This window comes from Oncorhynchus gorbuscha, linkage group LG14 (assembly GCF_021184085.1).
Source record: "Oncorhynchus gorbuscha isolate QuinsamMale2020 ecotype Even-year linkage group LG14, OgorEven_v1.0, whole genome shotgun sequence".
In the NCBI taxonomy this organism is placed as follows: Eukaryota; Metazoa; Chordata; class Actinopteri; order Salmoniformes; family Salmonidae; genus Oncorhynchus; species Oncorhynchus gorbuscha.
Window position 1 is genome coordinate 11,062,159 of NC_060186.1, and position 13,505 is coordinate 11,075,663.

The window sequence follows — 13,505 nt, forward strand, 5'->3', positions numbered from 1 at the left end:
TCTCCTGGTCCTGCTCCTGCACTTGCTGTGTCTCAGTCTGTCCCGAGTTGTTACTCTCCTGGCCTGTTTGGTCCTGATTGCTCAAACTCTTACAGTTCTCTACCCGTGTCTCATTTTATAATAGTAATTGCACTAGATTACCTCTTCATCGTTTCCCGTTACGGTCCTGAGGAGAGGAGTTGGGTTCCATCTCGGGACGTGCTGGACCGTTCGCTGGTCGATGATTTCCTCCGTTGCCGCCAGGTTTCCTCCTCGAATGCGCCAGGAGGCGCTCGGTGAGTGGGGGGGTACTGTCATGTATTGTATTGTCATGTCTTGTCCCTGTGCTTTCTCTTCTCTTCATTTCCCCCTGCTGGTCTTATTAGGTTTCTTTCTCTCTCTCTATTCCTCTCTCTCTCTATCGTTCCGTTCCTGCTCCCAGCTGTTTCTCATTCTCCTAACGACCTCGTTTACTCTTTCACACCTGTCCCCTATTTTGCCCTCTGATTAAGTCTCTATTTCTCTCTCTGTTTCTGCTTCTGTCCTTGTCGGATTCTTGTTTGCTGTTTGCTTTGCTTTTGTTCCGTCCAGTTGTATTCTGCCTCGTCATCAGATACTACGTGTGAGCAGGTGTCTCTATCCTCTACGGCCCGCGCCTACCCGAAGGGACCTGCAGTCTGTTGCCGCTAGCCCTGCAACTCTCCTCAACAACTAGAAGGGGAACTCTCCTGTTAAACTAGAGGATTTGTGTTTTCCCTGTTTGGACTTCCCCTGTAATGATTGAGGATTTATGTTTTCCCTGTTTGGACATTAAAAGACTCTGTTTCCGTTATATCGCTTTTGGGTCCTCACTCACCTGCATAACACTTCCTCTCACCTCACATCTTAATTCTGCCCCCTCCGTCCGTCTATTTCACATAAGTCAAAATATCCCTCTTGAGACATGTCCACATCTGCCACTCCCCCATCCTGATTCTGTCTCAGATTCCAGACCCCATACTCAACCTCTTTACAACAAGCGGCTTCAATCATGCACACATAGACTTGGACCTTCACTGAGTAGGCTTGCTCATTTCAGCAAAGTGTGGCCCTTAAGATTACCGGGGCCAAATGACACAGGAATCCATTTTAAAAACACACTTATAAGGAGTAATACAAAGGCGACGTTGCCGTATAACCATGTACAAATGGGCTAGTCCTGGAATACTCTCTCCCTCCACTGAGCCCCTCTGAAGGAGGTCACAGGCCCCTGCACGGCAGAGCAGTTTTACCCAGTAATCATGTGTTTCTCTGCCAGTCTTCATCTGTTATTTTCAGCCTGACAGCTTAATGTTGGGAGAAAGCAATTTCACCTGATGGATGATCATAGGACGAGAAGAGGCGGAATCCCCGAAATTACTCAGTATTGAATTATGCAGAGCAAATCCCATGAAACCCCAGCCTCTCCAACACCTGCCTTTGAGAAGAAATACCCTTTCAGTCAGTGCATGTGCTCAACAGTATGTTATTACAAGAAGCATGGAGGACCTCTCACCCTGCATGTGCACAGGCCTTATTTATTTCCATGGTGTTTTCTTGTCTCTTTAAATCACCATGTCTGCCTGTCATTGGATACACTAGTCCAGTAGTATGAAGGTGTGATGTACTGTTAGATTTACTATAAGTCACACCAGGATTGATTCATTGCTTTCAACCCATTCACATTCGGGGAACCATCCGCACCGTGTCCCTTTGTCCAACGCTCTATTTCTACAGGGACAATAACGCATCAATATGGGCCTCCTCAATCTTGTCACTTTAAGTGCAATCAATGCGACTTTCCCTCCGACTGAATGCAATTGGACACCAGCTCTCCTCTGCTTCTCTCCCAGTGGATACAACATAACAATCAATACAGTCTGCTGAGGGAGAAACACAGCAAAAACAAACTAAGAATGCCTTGGCTGAATGAAATGCTTCATGAAGGTTGAGCTTGACAACAAATAAAATGCTGGCGTTTACCAACTAGCCTTTGGACACCGCAGAGGTTCCTCTTCAGCATTAGAATGTAATGAAATTCATTCAGTAAATAACTGTAAATAACATACTTGCAAGCCTAGTCTTGAAAATGTTATATTTTTCATTGTCAAAGCCTTTTTGTAAAAAAATATATATCTTTGCCCATAGAAATGACGTGCAAGAGTGGCCATCTAAAAAGTGCAGCATATTGCATAATTCACATAACGCTACAAAACACTGCCTTAAGAATAACACAAAATGGCCAAAGAGTTTTATATAGAGTGGGAAACGACTACTTTTTTGGGAGGGACATCACATAATTTGAACAATTCGTTTTATGGGTCACCCCTCTTCCTAATAGGTGAATAGTCTTATGACATATCTTCGTGGTGTTGATCAATTAGCGGTCAGTGGGTTGTAGAGTGCTCCACTCCAATGAGATGGAATGAAGTGAGCCTTGGACCACAACCCTCAGTAATGGAGATTCATCTTCATGAACAGTTCAGCCTCCTGTTGGGGGAGAGGTATAGGTGCAGGGTGTTTGGGTCTACAGGTTAGTGTTAGTTGTTTGCCTTAAGGATTCCATTGAACATTGTACATGTGTGGATGGTGTTGGGGGAAAATGGTCCTGCTATGTAAACACTTGAGTTGAATAGTACTATATGTACTGTATCAACTGGTAACTGTCCAGTACCCTCTTCACACACCGCACAAAGGAGTGAGTTGCTGCTGGCTCCTTATCGCTTCGGATACTAGAGGTCCAGTACAAGGCCAAATTCTTCTTCTATCTGAATAGGCTTTACAGAACTCATCACTCCCCTCTCTAAGACACGCAGGCTGCGAGAACCTGTTCTTGTTTGTTCAATGCATTAACGAAGTGGAGCCAAGTCCCCCTTATCTCTCATGTAAACTTGCCTTCCCCTAGGAGAGGCAAGCAGCTCTTCGTGTAGAAGAAGTAAATCATGACTATGTGATTCTGTAACTTTTCAGTTCCTCCCCGGTTTATCCTGAGTGTGATCTCCCTTGCAATTGCTTGAATAAACTTGTATTAACTTGATCATGAGCTCTGCCTGATCCTTGGAATGAGTTTTCATCAACACTGTAAATAGATCTGTGTGTCTGTGTGTGTGTGCCAGGTGTACGTGTGCATCCCTGTCTGGCCTTGGAGCCGGGCTGAAAGCAGGGCAGGGTTGGAAGGTTACTGGTTGCTAATTGGAAGGGCACTCCCACTGAGCTCTCAGTCAGCACTTGCGCTGCCCTCTCCTGTCAATCCCTGCCAGGGAGCCGACGAGCACAGCACCACACTGACCTGACAGTCCTCTGGGAAGTGCTCCCTCTCACACGGCAAACAAACCACCGCTTTGATGCTGCAGCTCCACCGACAACACAACTGTCGAGAGGAAAACACTGCCACTGCAGCACCATTTACACATAGACCTCTATCTCCATCAGAGATGCAGAAGAGCTTTGAACTGAGAGGGAATGTGTGACTGGCAGGGTGGACTGATACGGTGTCCTCTGTTGATATGAAGCACTATGCTAACACATTGCTCTTGTTATTATGAATCACTATGCTAACACATTGCTGTTGCTGATATGAGGCACTATGCTAACACATTGCTCTTGTTAATATGAAGCACTATGCTAATATATCAGTGTCGTTCATATGGAGCACTACGCTAACACATTGCTGTTGCTGATATGAAGCACTATGCTAACACATTGCTGTTGTTGATATGAAGCACTACGTTAACACATTGCTCTTGTTAATATGAAGCACTATGCTAATATATCAGTGTCGTTCATATGGAGCACTACGCTAACACATTGCTGTTTCTGATATGAAGCACTATGCTAACACATTGCTGTTGTTGATATGAAGCACTACGTTAACATATCAGTGTCGTTCATATGGAGCACTACGCTAACACATTGCTGTTATTTATATGAAGCACTAGCCTAACTAATTGCTTCACACATTCATTCTTTTGTTTCAAAGGTTCATTTTTACAGTGTTAGGAGAACTACTCTCTGAAAATTGGAGAGCATCCATTTACAGCTGAAGTTGGAAGTTTACATACACTAGGTTGGAGTCATTAAAACTCATTTTTCAACCACTCCACAAATTTCTTGTTAACAAACTATAGTTTTGGCATGTCGGTTAAGACATCTACTTTGTGCATGGCACAAGTCATTTTTCCAACAATTGTTTACAGACAGATTATTTCACTTAGAATTCACTGAATCACAACTGTTGACTGTGGCTTTAAACAGCTTGGAAAATTCCAGAAAATGATGTCATGGCTTTAGAAGCTTCTGATAGGCTAATTGACATCATTCGAGTCAATTGGAGGTGTAACCTGTGGATGTATTTCAAGGCCTACCTTCAAACTCAGTGCCTCTTTGCTTGACATCATGGGATAATCAAAATACATTTCCAAACACCTGAAGGTACCACGTTCATCTGTACTAACAATAGTACGCAAGTATAAACACCATGGGACCACGCTGCCGTCATACCGCTTAGGAAGCAGACGCGTTCTGTCTTCTAGAGATGAACGTACTTTGGTGCGAAAGTGCAATCCCAGAACAACAGCAAATGTCCTTGTAAAGATGCTGGAGGAAACAGGTACAACATATCTATATCCACAGTAAAACGTGTCCTTTATCGACATAACCTGAAAGGCCGCTCAGCAAGGAAGAAGCCACGGCTTCAAAACCGCCATAAAAAAGCCAGACTACAGTTTGCGAAATGTTCACTGGTCTGATGAAACAAAAATAGAACTGTTAGGCCATAATGATCATTTTTATGTTTGGAGGAGAAAAGGGGGAGGCTTGCAAGCCGAAGAACACCATTCCAACCGTGAAGCACGGGGGTGGCAGAATCGTGTTGTGGGGGTGCTTTGCTGCAAGAGGGACTGGTGCACTTCACAAAATAGATGGCATCATGTGGAGGAAATTTATGTGGATATATTGATGCAACATCTCAAGACATCAGTCAGGAAGTTAAAGATTAGTCGCAAATGGCTCTTCCAAATGGACTATGACCCCAAACATACTTCCAAAGTTGTGGCAAAATGGCTTAAGGACAACAAAGTCAAGGTATTGGAGTGGCCATCACAATGCCCTGACCTCAATCCCATAGAACATTTGTGGGCAGAACTGAAAAAGCTTGTATAAGCAAGGAAGCCTACAAACCTGACTTAGTTACACCAGCTCTGTCTGGAGGAATGGGCCAAAATTCACCCTAAGTTGGGTGAATTTTGGCCCATTCCTCCTGACAGAGCTGGGAAGCTTGTGGAAGGCTACCCGAAACATTTGACCAAAGTTAAACAATTTAAAGGTAATGCTACCAAATACTAATTGAGTGTATGTAAACTTCTGACCCACTGGGAATGTGATGAAAGAAATGAAAGCTGAAATAAATCATTCTCTCTATTATTATTCTGACATTTCACATTCTTAAAATAAAGTAGTGACTAACTGACCTAAGACAGGGAATTTTTACTCTCATTAAATGTCAGGAATTGTAAAAAACTGACTATAAATGTATTTTTTAATACAGGTAATGAGTGGAGAACAGGAGGGATTCTTAAAGAAAAACTAACAGGTCTGTGAGAGCCGGAATTCTGATTGGTAGGTATTCAAATACTTATGTCATGCAATAAAATGCAAATTAATTACTTAAAAATCATACAATGTGATTTTCTGGATTTTTGTTTTAGATTCCGTCTCTCACAGTTGAAGTGTACCTATGATAAAAATTACAGACCTGCTTTGTAAGTAGGAAAACCTGCAAAAATCTGCAGTGTTTCAAATACTTGTTCTCCCCACTGTATATCACACACATACTTCAGATAATGAAATACAACCTGCCAGCCTGTTGAGGAGGACGATAATGATCTACCAACCGTGAAGTCTATAAGATTTTATTTCCGATAAAAATTCATAAAGACGATCTAAGTAAACGACACGCAATATACCAGGCCAGACATATGACTTTTCAAATAAATATTAAGGTATGTACATTTCAAATCCATAACGACATAGCAGGGTGTATGCCTCACTGTCAGTTAGAAGTTAACTAGTTCTGTGTAGCCAAATAAAGGACTTAGGATTTAGGGTCTCCCTTAAGTTGCTGTAACTCATTGGTTGAGATTTAAACACGACCCGTGGCTGTGCACATTTTTAAGCCAACCTAAGGCTGCGCAATTTCACACATGAAAATACACAGAGCTCATGCATTAAATATCTGCTTAGCTCAGATACAGGACGGATGTTAATGGCCCAAGCTTGAGGGTGTGAGCTTTGGCAAACAGATAATCTTCTCTATTTGTGATGAATAAAAACTGGATCATAGGCAATATGTAACTTTGCTTGACAAAGAACTTCAAATGCGAGCATGCACACTTATGAAGCTCCATTTCCAATATATTTGACCAAAAGTCTTTCTCATTCGAAGACAAAATGGACAGGATTCCTTGGGTCAGATGTGAAAGTCCATTTGGAGTGAGGAGCCATTAGCGTGCAGTCATGATCCAGCACTTTGTTTGTCGTCACATTCTGGGTGTCCTTGTTATATAAAGCACAAGCGAGATTAATGGAGCAGGGGCCAATGCTAACAGTAGAGCCAACTTCACATACCAAACATTAGTTGTGAAGAGTTTTGAGATATTTTAAGAGAGAAGGAGTGGTGAAAGGGAGGTGATTGTTGCTTGAATAGTTTCATGAGTAGTACTGATAATGGTTGTGTATGAAGGCCAGGGACTTTGTTCAAGGGTGGAACATGTAACTGCCATGGGATTTGCTCTCTCAGCCCTACTGCTTGAATTATAGTCTCCTTCTCCGACCCTAAAGCACCTGTCAACCACGATTTACATAATACATACACTCCACTAGACTAAGCTAATTATGATACGCAAAAGTGGCTTTGGCCGTCTCACATGTAAATGAGCACGGTATAAGTTCAACATGCCACATCTATAAAAACTGTGCCACATTGAGAGCGTATATCCCCCGAGCACTCCGTTACCCATAGTTCCCTATGTGGCGCTAACAGGCAGCCTGATGTTTAAATGCTAATTTTGTGTCGCAGCACCTTGCAGAAATCAGAAGACTTCTGAAAGCTCTTCACCCGCCGCCACATGCCTGTTAAAAACACTCCTGGGACTCTACCTTAAGTGGAGAATGAATGTAACACCTGCTTGTGATCCGAACCGCAGGCTGCTAAAGAACACGAGGTATTCATATAAGGAATAAAAAAGACAACAGTTATTAGATGAGACATAAGTCCTGTGGCTACGGTCGTGTTTTGTACACTGTCATCCCAGAGCAGATTCAAATATGATATCGTGTTCTGTTTATGGGACGCGGGTGTGTGCGTCAGAGATGAAATGGCACCTTTGAGGCGTGGTAGGAGTGATGGACGTCATTTTCTCTTCAATGCAGATAACGTAGAGTCCATATGTAGAACCAGATCGTTTCACTTCACATTGTGCAAAGTCACATTGTCCAAATGATTTGTCCCCTGGTGAAAATGTGCTTAATGATCTTTGTTTCTGTGGCTATAATTCATTCAATTAGTCTAATAGGAGACGTTGTTAGTTCGATCAGACACACGTAAAGGAAAGTACACTCTGGTGAGAGCTGATCATGTGGAACGTGTTGGAGGATTTTGCATCACTGTGAGAAGTTCTTATTCCTCTGGTTAAGGTATTTCTGGCTCTTCAGGGAACACCTCAATTCTGACAGTGACGGTCACATGATGACGATACTGGAAATTCATTGAGATTACATGACATTTTTACATTTTGCCCATTTTGCTGATGGGAATATTAGAAACCATTCAAGGCCTTACATTAGTGTTTTGCACATCCTCGCTATTTTGAACATAAGCTATATTTCTCAACATCTGGTTAGTTCCTGATGCAGATTGCTGGCTGACTAAACATACAAGTGAGGCAGCTTGTAAAGTAGCGATATGGTGATGAAAGACATAAGGAGGCAGCTTCTGCTGAGTTCCAATAAAGTTGAGTTCTTCTTCTCTGTCTGTGGTGCAAGCTGTATCTGTCCTGGTTGGAGAGTTATCTGTGTGTCAGTGAGAATGCCCATCAGGGCTGTGAAGTGTGGTCTTTGGTTCTCCCTGGATCCTGTCTGGCTGTGGCTGCTGTCTTTGTCCATACTCCATCACCTTAATCTTCCCTCATAAATTACCCTGCCCTCTGGGGAGGGGGCTTCGATTTAATAAAGCTGCCTGCCTGTCCCAACAGACTGTGATCGCTGATTTACTCTGGGCCTGGCTGGTACATCGCCTTTGTGTGTGTGTGTGTGTGTGTGTGTGTGTGTGTGTGTGTGTGTGTGTGTGTGTGTGTGTGTGTGTGTGTGTGTGTGTGTGTGTGTGTGTGTGTGTGTGTGTGTGTGTGTGTGTGTGTGTGTGTGTGTGTGTGTGTGTACAGGAGGGTCATGTGTAAAAATGAAAGTGTGTGTACGATTATGTGACTGAGTGGGTTTGTGAGGTCAGAGCTGGTGTCCTTGTGTTGGGTGTTGAACATAATGATCTGAACTACTGTAGTAGGTTAGAGGTCATCTGGTGGTTGAGGCAAGGTTTAGATTATAGCCTATCACTTGTATATACTCTATTACACTTTGTAGCTGAGAATACGCAACTCAAGATTGAATTGAATCTACTAGGGTTTAGCTGCAGAACATCTGAAACTAATTACAATCTAGACTTTACCCCCCTGTGATTTTAGTGGCAAACAGAAGCTTTTGAGGTAAACAGTAAATTAAATTGATTCTGATTAGGCAGATTTAAGATATTACATAAAAGTAAGCATATGCTATTAAGTTACCCCATTCAACCTTGTAAAAAAGCTGCTTTCGGGTAGCAGATATAACGGAGAAACTACACCCTACTCCTTTACTCTCTCAGAATCACCCTTATAAATATGGCAGCGGCTCCTCTCTCTCCCCTGCCGGTAGGTAGAGTACAGGTGGTGAAGTAGGAAGGCCCAGAGGGCTCTCTGTACTGAGAGGATGCCTGCCATCATCACCCCTCCTGGGTCAGTACAGCTCCAGAAGGGCCAGGGGAGCTGCGATGCTGCGCTGGCTATAAGACGTCTTAATGAGGCCCTCTGTCTCTCTGACATGCCTCTACTGCGTCCTGACTGGGTGACAGAACCATTTATCTGGGAAATCAGCTCAGCCCTCCCTGAAGAGGGGTGCAGACTGCAGATAGGTGCGGAGCATGCTCACACAGTATAGCAGACCTCCATGGGTGTCTAAATAGGCTGTTTCCATATGCACTGGCTTACTGTGAGTTAACGTTGCACAACAGCTTGCTATAACATTGTGCAGAGAACGATAAACTCAAGAGAGATGTTAATACGCGGCAAATAGGAGACATGATGTTATACTTCAAATTGTCTCTGGTATAACCATGCAAATGGTTTCATCGCTATTCTACCCAGGCGGTGCGTTGGAAACCCCCCAGGTAGAATAGTTTGCATCATGAACAATGGGGGATTGAACCCATTTATATTATGTTTTTAGAGTCATTGCAATTTCCCCTCACACACTCCCTGGTGAAATTGATGTTTTATATCCAAAGACTCTAGCATTTCCATTTGATACCCCTTAGAGACTAGTTTAATTCTCCTGTTACAGAAAAATATGCTTGCACCGCTATGAACTATGTTAAGTGCTTTGAAAATACCTCATAGAAAGCATAACCCATTAAACAGACCTGCCAGTGTTTCCATTTTGAAATTCTCGGGATGGAGCACCCACAATGCAATGTTCTAGTATTTGGCGTCCCTCAGCGCCAACTGCCAGGGCCTGTTCCAAGAATGGGCTGCTGCTCAATCACGGTTCAGTATGACGAGGCTTGCCTCTCAGGGTTCTGGGGCTGTTATAGATCTTAGGGTCTATTCTTAAATGTTTGTCAATGAGCATCACCGATTTAGCAGACGTCTTAACCAGCTCTCCCTGTTGTCTACTTGGTTCCTTCCTCCCAGCTGTAGTGCTTGTCTTTGCTCGCTTCCTTCTATAACGTCTTGATTATACCATTTGGAAAAGCTGCTGGTGTGTGACGACAGGCTACATCTCTGCAATGCAGAGCTCTCACTGCTCTCTATTCCACATCTCTGTATGTTTGTTAAAATGATGGATATCTTTGTATTTACTTGAATTGTTATTCTCAGACTGCCTTCCCTAGATATTGATCAACCTCAAATGCTCTCAGCAACCTTTCATCCGTCACAGATGAGTTGCTTGCTGTTGTCTAAGAAAGTGGTGCATGCTATTTTACAGGCACATACCGTACACATGTGTTTTGGTGTTTTTCTCCATGGGTGAATATGTCTGCAGCAGCTTGTTTATTCCGACGTACCGGCTCAGACACCGGGGGCTGGAGTTGACCGTCTTCAGACAACACATCTTCTCGGCTGCTCCCTGTATGAATACCAATGCAACTGAATCAAAGAGAGTGATTAGAGGGGTCTGTTGTTTAACCCCAGGGCCGAGCTCTCCAGTTATTAGTTTGCTTACTTAGCCATTAGCATTGCTTTCTGCTTTTCTCTCCCACTCAGTATGTCCCAGTATATTCCTGCTTTGTGTTAACTGCGCTCATTAAGGAGAACGAGGAGGCGGAAGGCCTTTCCCGTCACGATACCAGCGAGGTGATTTAGAGAATGACAGAGAACGACAATGCAAACATCTTAGTAGTTGACCCTGGCGCAGGTAGAAAACGTGGCTGGCACTTGTTGTCCTTGACCTTGTCACTCATAGAGTTGTCATACCTATGACTAATATAGGTTCAGTTGAAGCTGGCCAAGTGAGCAGTCCCTACACTGATACCATGAATTACAGAATGGTATTCCATGTTTTCCTGACAACTCTTTTTTTGTGTGTGATTAATTTAGCATGCGGGAGGAAGATTATGTTGAAACAGCTGTTGATCTTGCGTTGTGATGTTTGGAAAATGCATTGTGTTCTATTTTGGACTTCTAATATTCTTGATTTGATTTAGAGACTCTTCTCTCATCAACTGAACAACAACGAATTTGGCTCTGTACATAACACTGGAGATGACTGGCAATCTTCAAGCATGACATCCATACAGAAACTAGCCAAATGGACTGAAGGATTAATTTATGTTGGTGGAAGACATTGACAAGAGGGGTGATTGCTTTCTGAATCTTTCTCTAGCGTATATAATTGTTCACAGTCATAAAACCTCCATTCAACCAGTCTTCTATTGCAACGTTTCAATCAAACGCTTTTGTACGTTTCCCATGTAATCTGTTTATGAGCCAATTTCAGATTTATGCGTAAACAGCCCAACAACTGGACAATTAGCTCAATGCCAGATGAATATCAAAGATATGAGTTGTCCCCCCTGGCTGCCGTCTGACTACTAAAACAGCCAGTTGGAGAATGGACCCTCCATGTTAATGGCTAAAGGAAGCAGGCAGTGAATACTACAGGCTAGTAAACCGCCCCGATAATGACATTCGGAGGTCAGAGGATTTGTTTATTTTCCCCCACATATTATCTAAAACTTGATAAGCAGGTCTGTTCACTCTGTGCTCTCGGACAAAACCATGCAGCCTCTGCATATTTATTCAACCTCATCCCATCCCCCTAGAAATCCCTGCTATTGAAAAGTGGGCTTTTACAGTGTTCATCATCGTTTGGAGGAAAGCAGTCTATTCTGCTGAGCTCTGACTTTACACTGGGATAAAAAGATTTCTGCCTTAAGTTCAGGGGAGAGCCTGAATGGTGCGAGGGTTAGCCAGCCACAGGAGGGCTTATAAGAAGTAAATAAACATTCAATCCAAGTCATAAAGGTTAGCTCACACATTATGGCCAACCACTGTATTTCACCATCCAGCACAGTGAGGTTTGATTGAACTACGACCCCTCTTTGATCAAGCTAATCTTGATGGCAATACTGGACTTTCCTTTCAAACCTACCATTATTAAATCTATGTAAATCAGACCTAAACATCTGAAGGCTGTGAGAAATAGGAACGGTGCGTGTGGAGCGCTGTATGAACTCATCATCAGGCAGTAGAGTGAATCAACGGTGGCACTCCCAGAGGTTTAGTAGCTGATGGGAAAAGAACGGAGGAGGGGTTTTCTCTGAGATAATAGAAGTACATTCACAACTAGAAAGGATTCCGGCAGGGAGTCCTTTTAAAATTACATTTCCCTCTGCAAGGGGAATAGCAGGGGATATTCCTGGAAAAGCAGGCGAGGATATCTGGGTTAAACAAAGTTTACAGGATGGAGAGGACGTCTTCTCTCTCAACTCTGATGTAATACTATCTGAGGTCAGAGGTTACTGCAGTGACAGAGATTTAGGCTATTCTGTTCCCTTTGAAGTTTACACGATGCAATTCTCCTAGCTTTCCTGTGAACTCCTGGCAGGGACATATAGGAATATACAGCTTTTTGTGTGAATGAATGCATTGTTTGCGCTGTCGATTTGTACTCTGTGAGAACATGTACAGTTTGTATGTTTGACGTTGCAATTGCGGCAATACCGATGGCATCTCATTGGCTCTTATTAGATATTGCTATTTTGCGTTGTTTGGTTCCGTTTCCATTGAGAATTGGTTTGTGTTTAATGGATGAAACACTTATTTTAAAATTGACTCTAATTTCCTGCCATAGCAATGGCCATAGTTAATGCAAATGCTGTTGTCTACGAGAGAAAGTATGGGAATAACTACTGAACCTAGTAAATGTATTTAGCTTGTTAATGAGGTCAGGACATCCCATCTCCAACATCAGTGACACTCCCACGGGCTAAGACCAGGACATTGTGTTGTCATCTGCAGTGAACAACGCACTGGGATGGATTATCAGAAAACAAAAGGAACTACTATGTTTAGTATTCAGAAGGTCTAGTCACAATCTGCCAATGGCAAAAACAAATTTGTCCTCAGTCCTCTCCCCACCTCGGCCCTATCTGCCCTTCAGATAAATATCCCAACATATTCCTTCAGCATTTATTATTTCACTGTTTTCCACTGTAATGTTTATCTTGCCCGTGCAGAATAGCCCTCTGCTGTCATGTCCATGTGGGAGAATTGAATTCTTCGGTGAGTGGTGAAGAGGACGTTACGTTCCTGCACGGCACTGATAACTTTCTGCATTTGACCACGTATTGTGTCGAGCCGAGTGGCTCCTGAAAGCAAAAGTACTGTAAGTTGCTTCTCCCCGATAGGACGCTAAAATAGATTCAAATGCGGACAAAAGTTTTGAAAATGAAACAGATGAGATTGAATTAGGGCAGACTTGAAATGTGATTTCAATGCGATTTTATCTTTAAATTTCCATATTTTGTTGCCATGTTTAGGTACTCTTCAAGGAAATAAAAACAATTTCACACACGCTTTCCGTACAAAAAAAATGAATTCATAATGAAATCGGAATGCATAATGCATTACCCATCCATTGTGATCAAGTTTGGAAGGCATGTTTCGAATAGTCAGCAGTTTATTTCTCAGACTCAGGTTCTA

The 13,505-nt window shown here is 42.9% G+C and overlaps 1 protein-coding gene across 2 annotated transcripts in view; it reads right to left on the minus strand.

Annotated features, from left to right (window-relative positions):
- LOC123994433 (muscarinic acetylcholine receptor M2-like) overlaps positions 1-13,505 on the minus strand; it is a 93,198-nt gene that overhangs the window by 58,362 nt on the left and 21,331 nt on the right. Inside the window, exon 3 of one of the 2 annotated variants that reach the window (XM_046296999.1) lies at positions 10,296-10,428. The exons of the other annotated variant lie outside the window; for it this stretch is intronic. Coding sequence (XP_046152955.1) covers positions 10,296-10,428 — 133 coding nt within the window. The remainder of the gene's footprint in view (positions 1-10,295; positions 10,429-13,505) is intronic. 2 annotated transcript variants of the gene reach the window in all.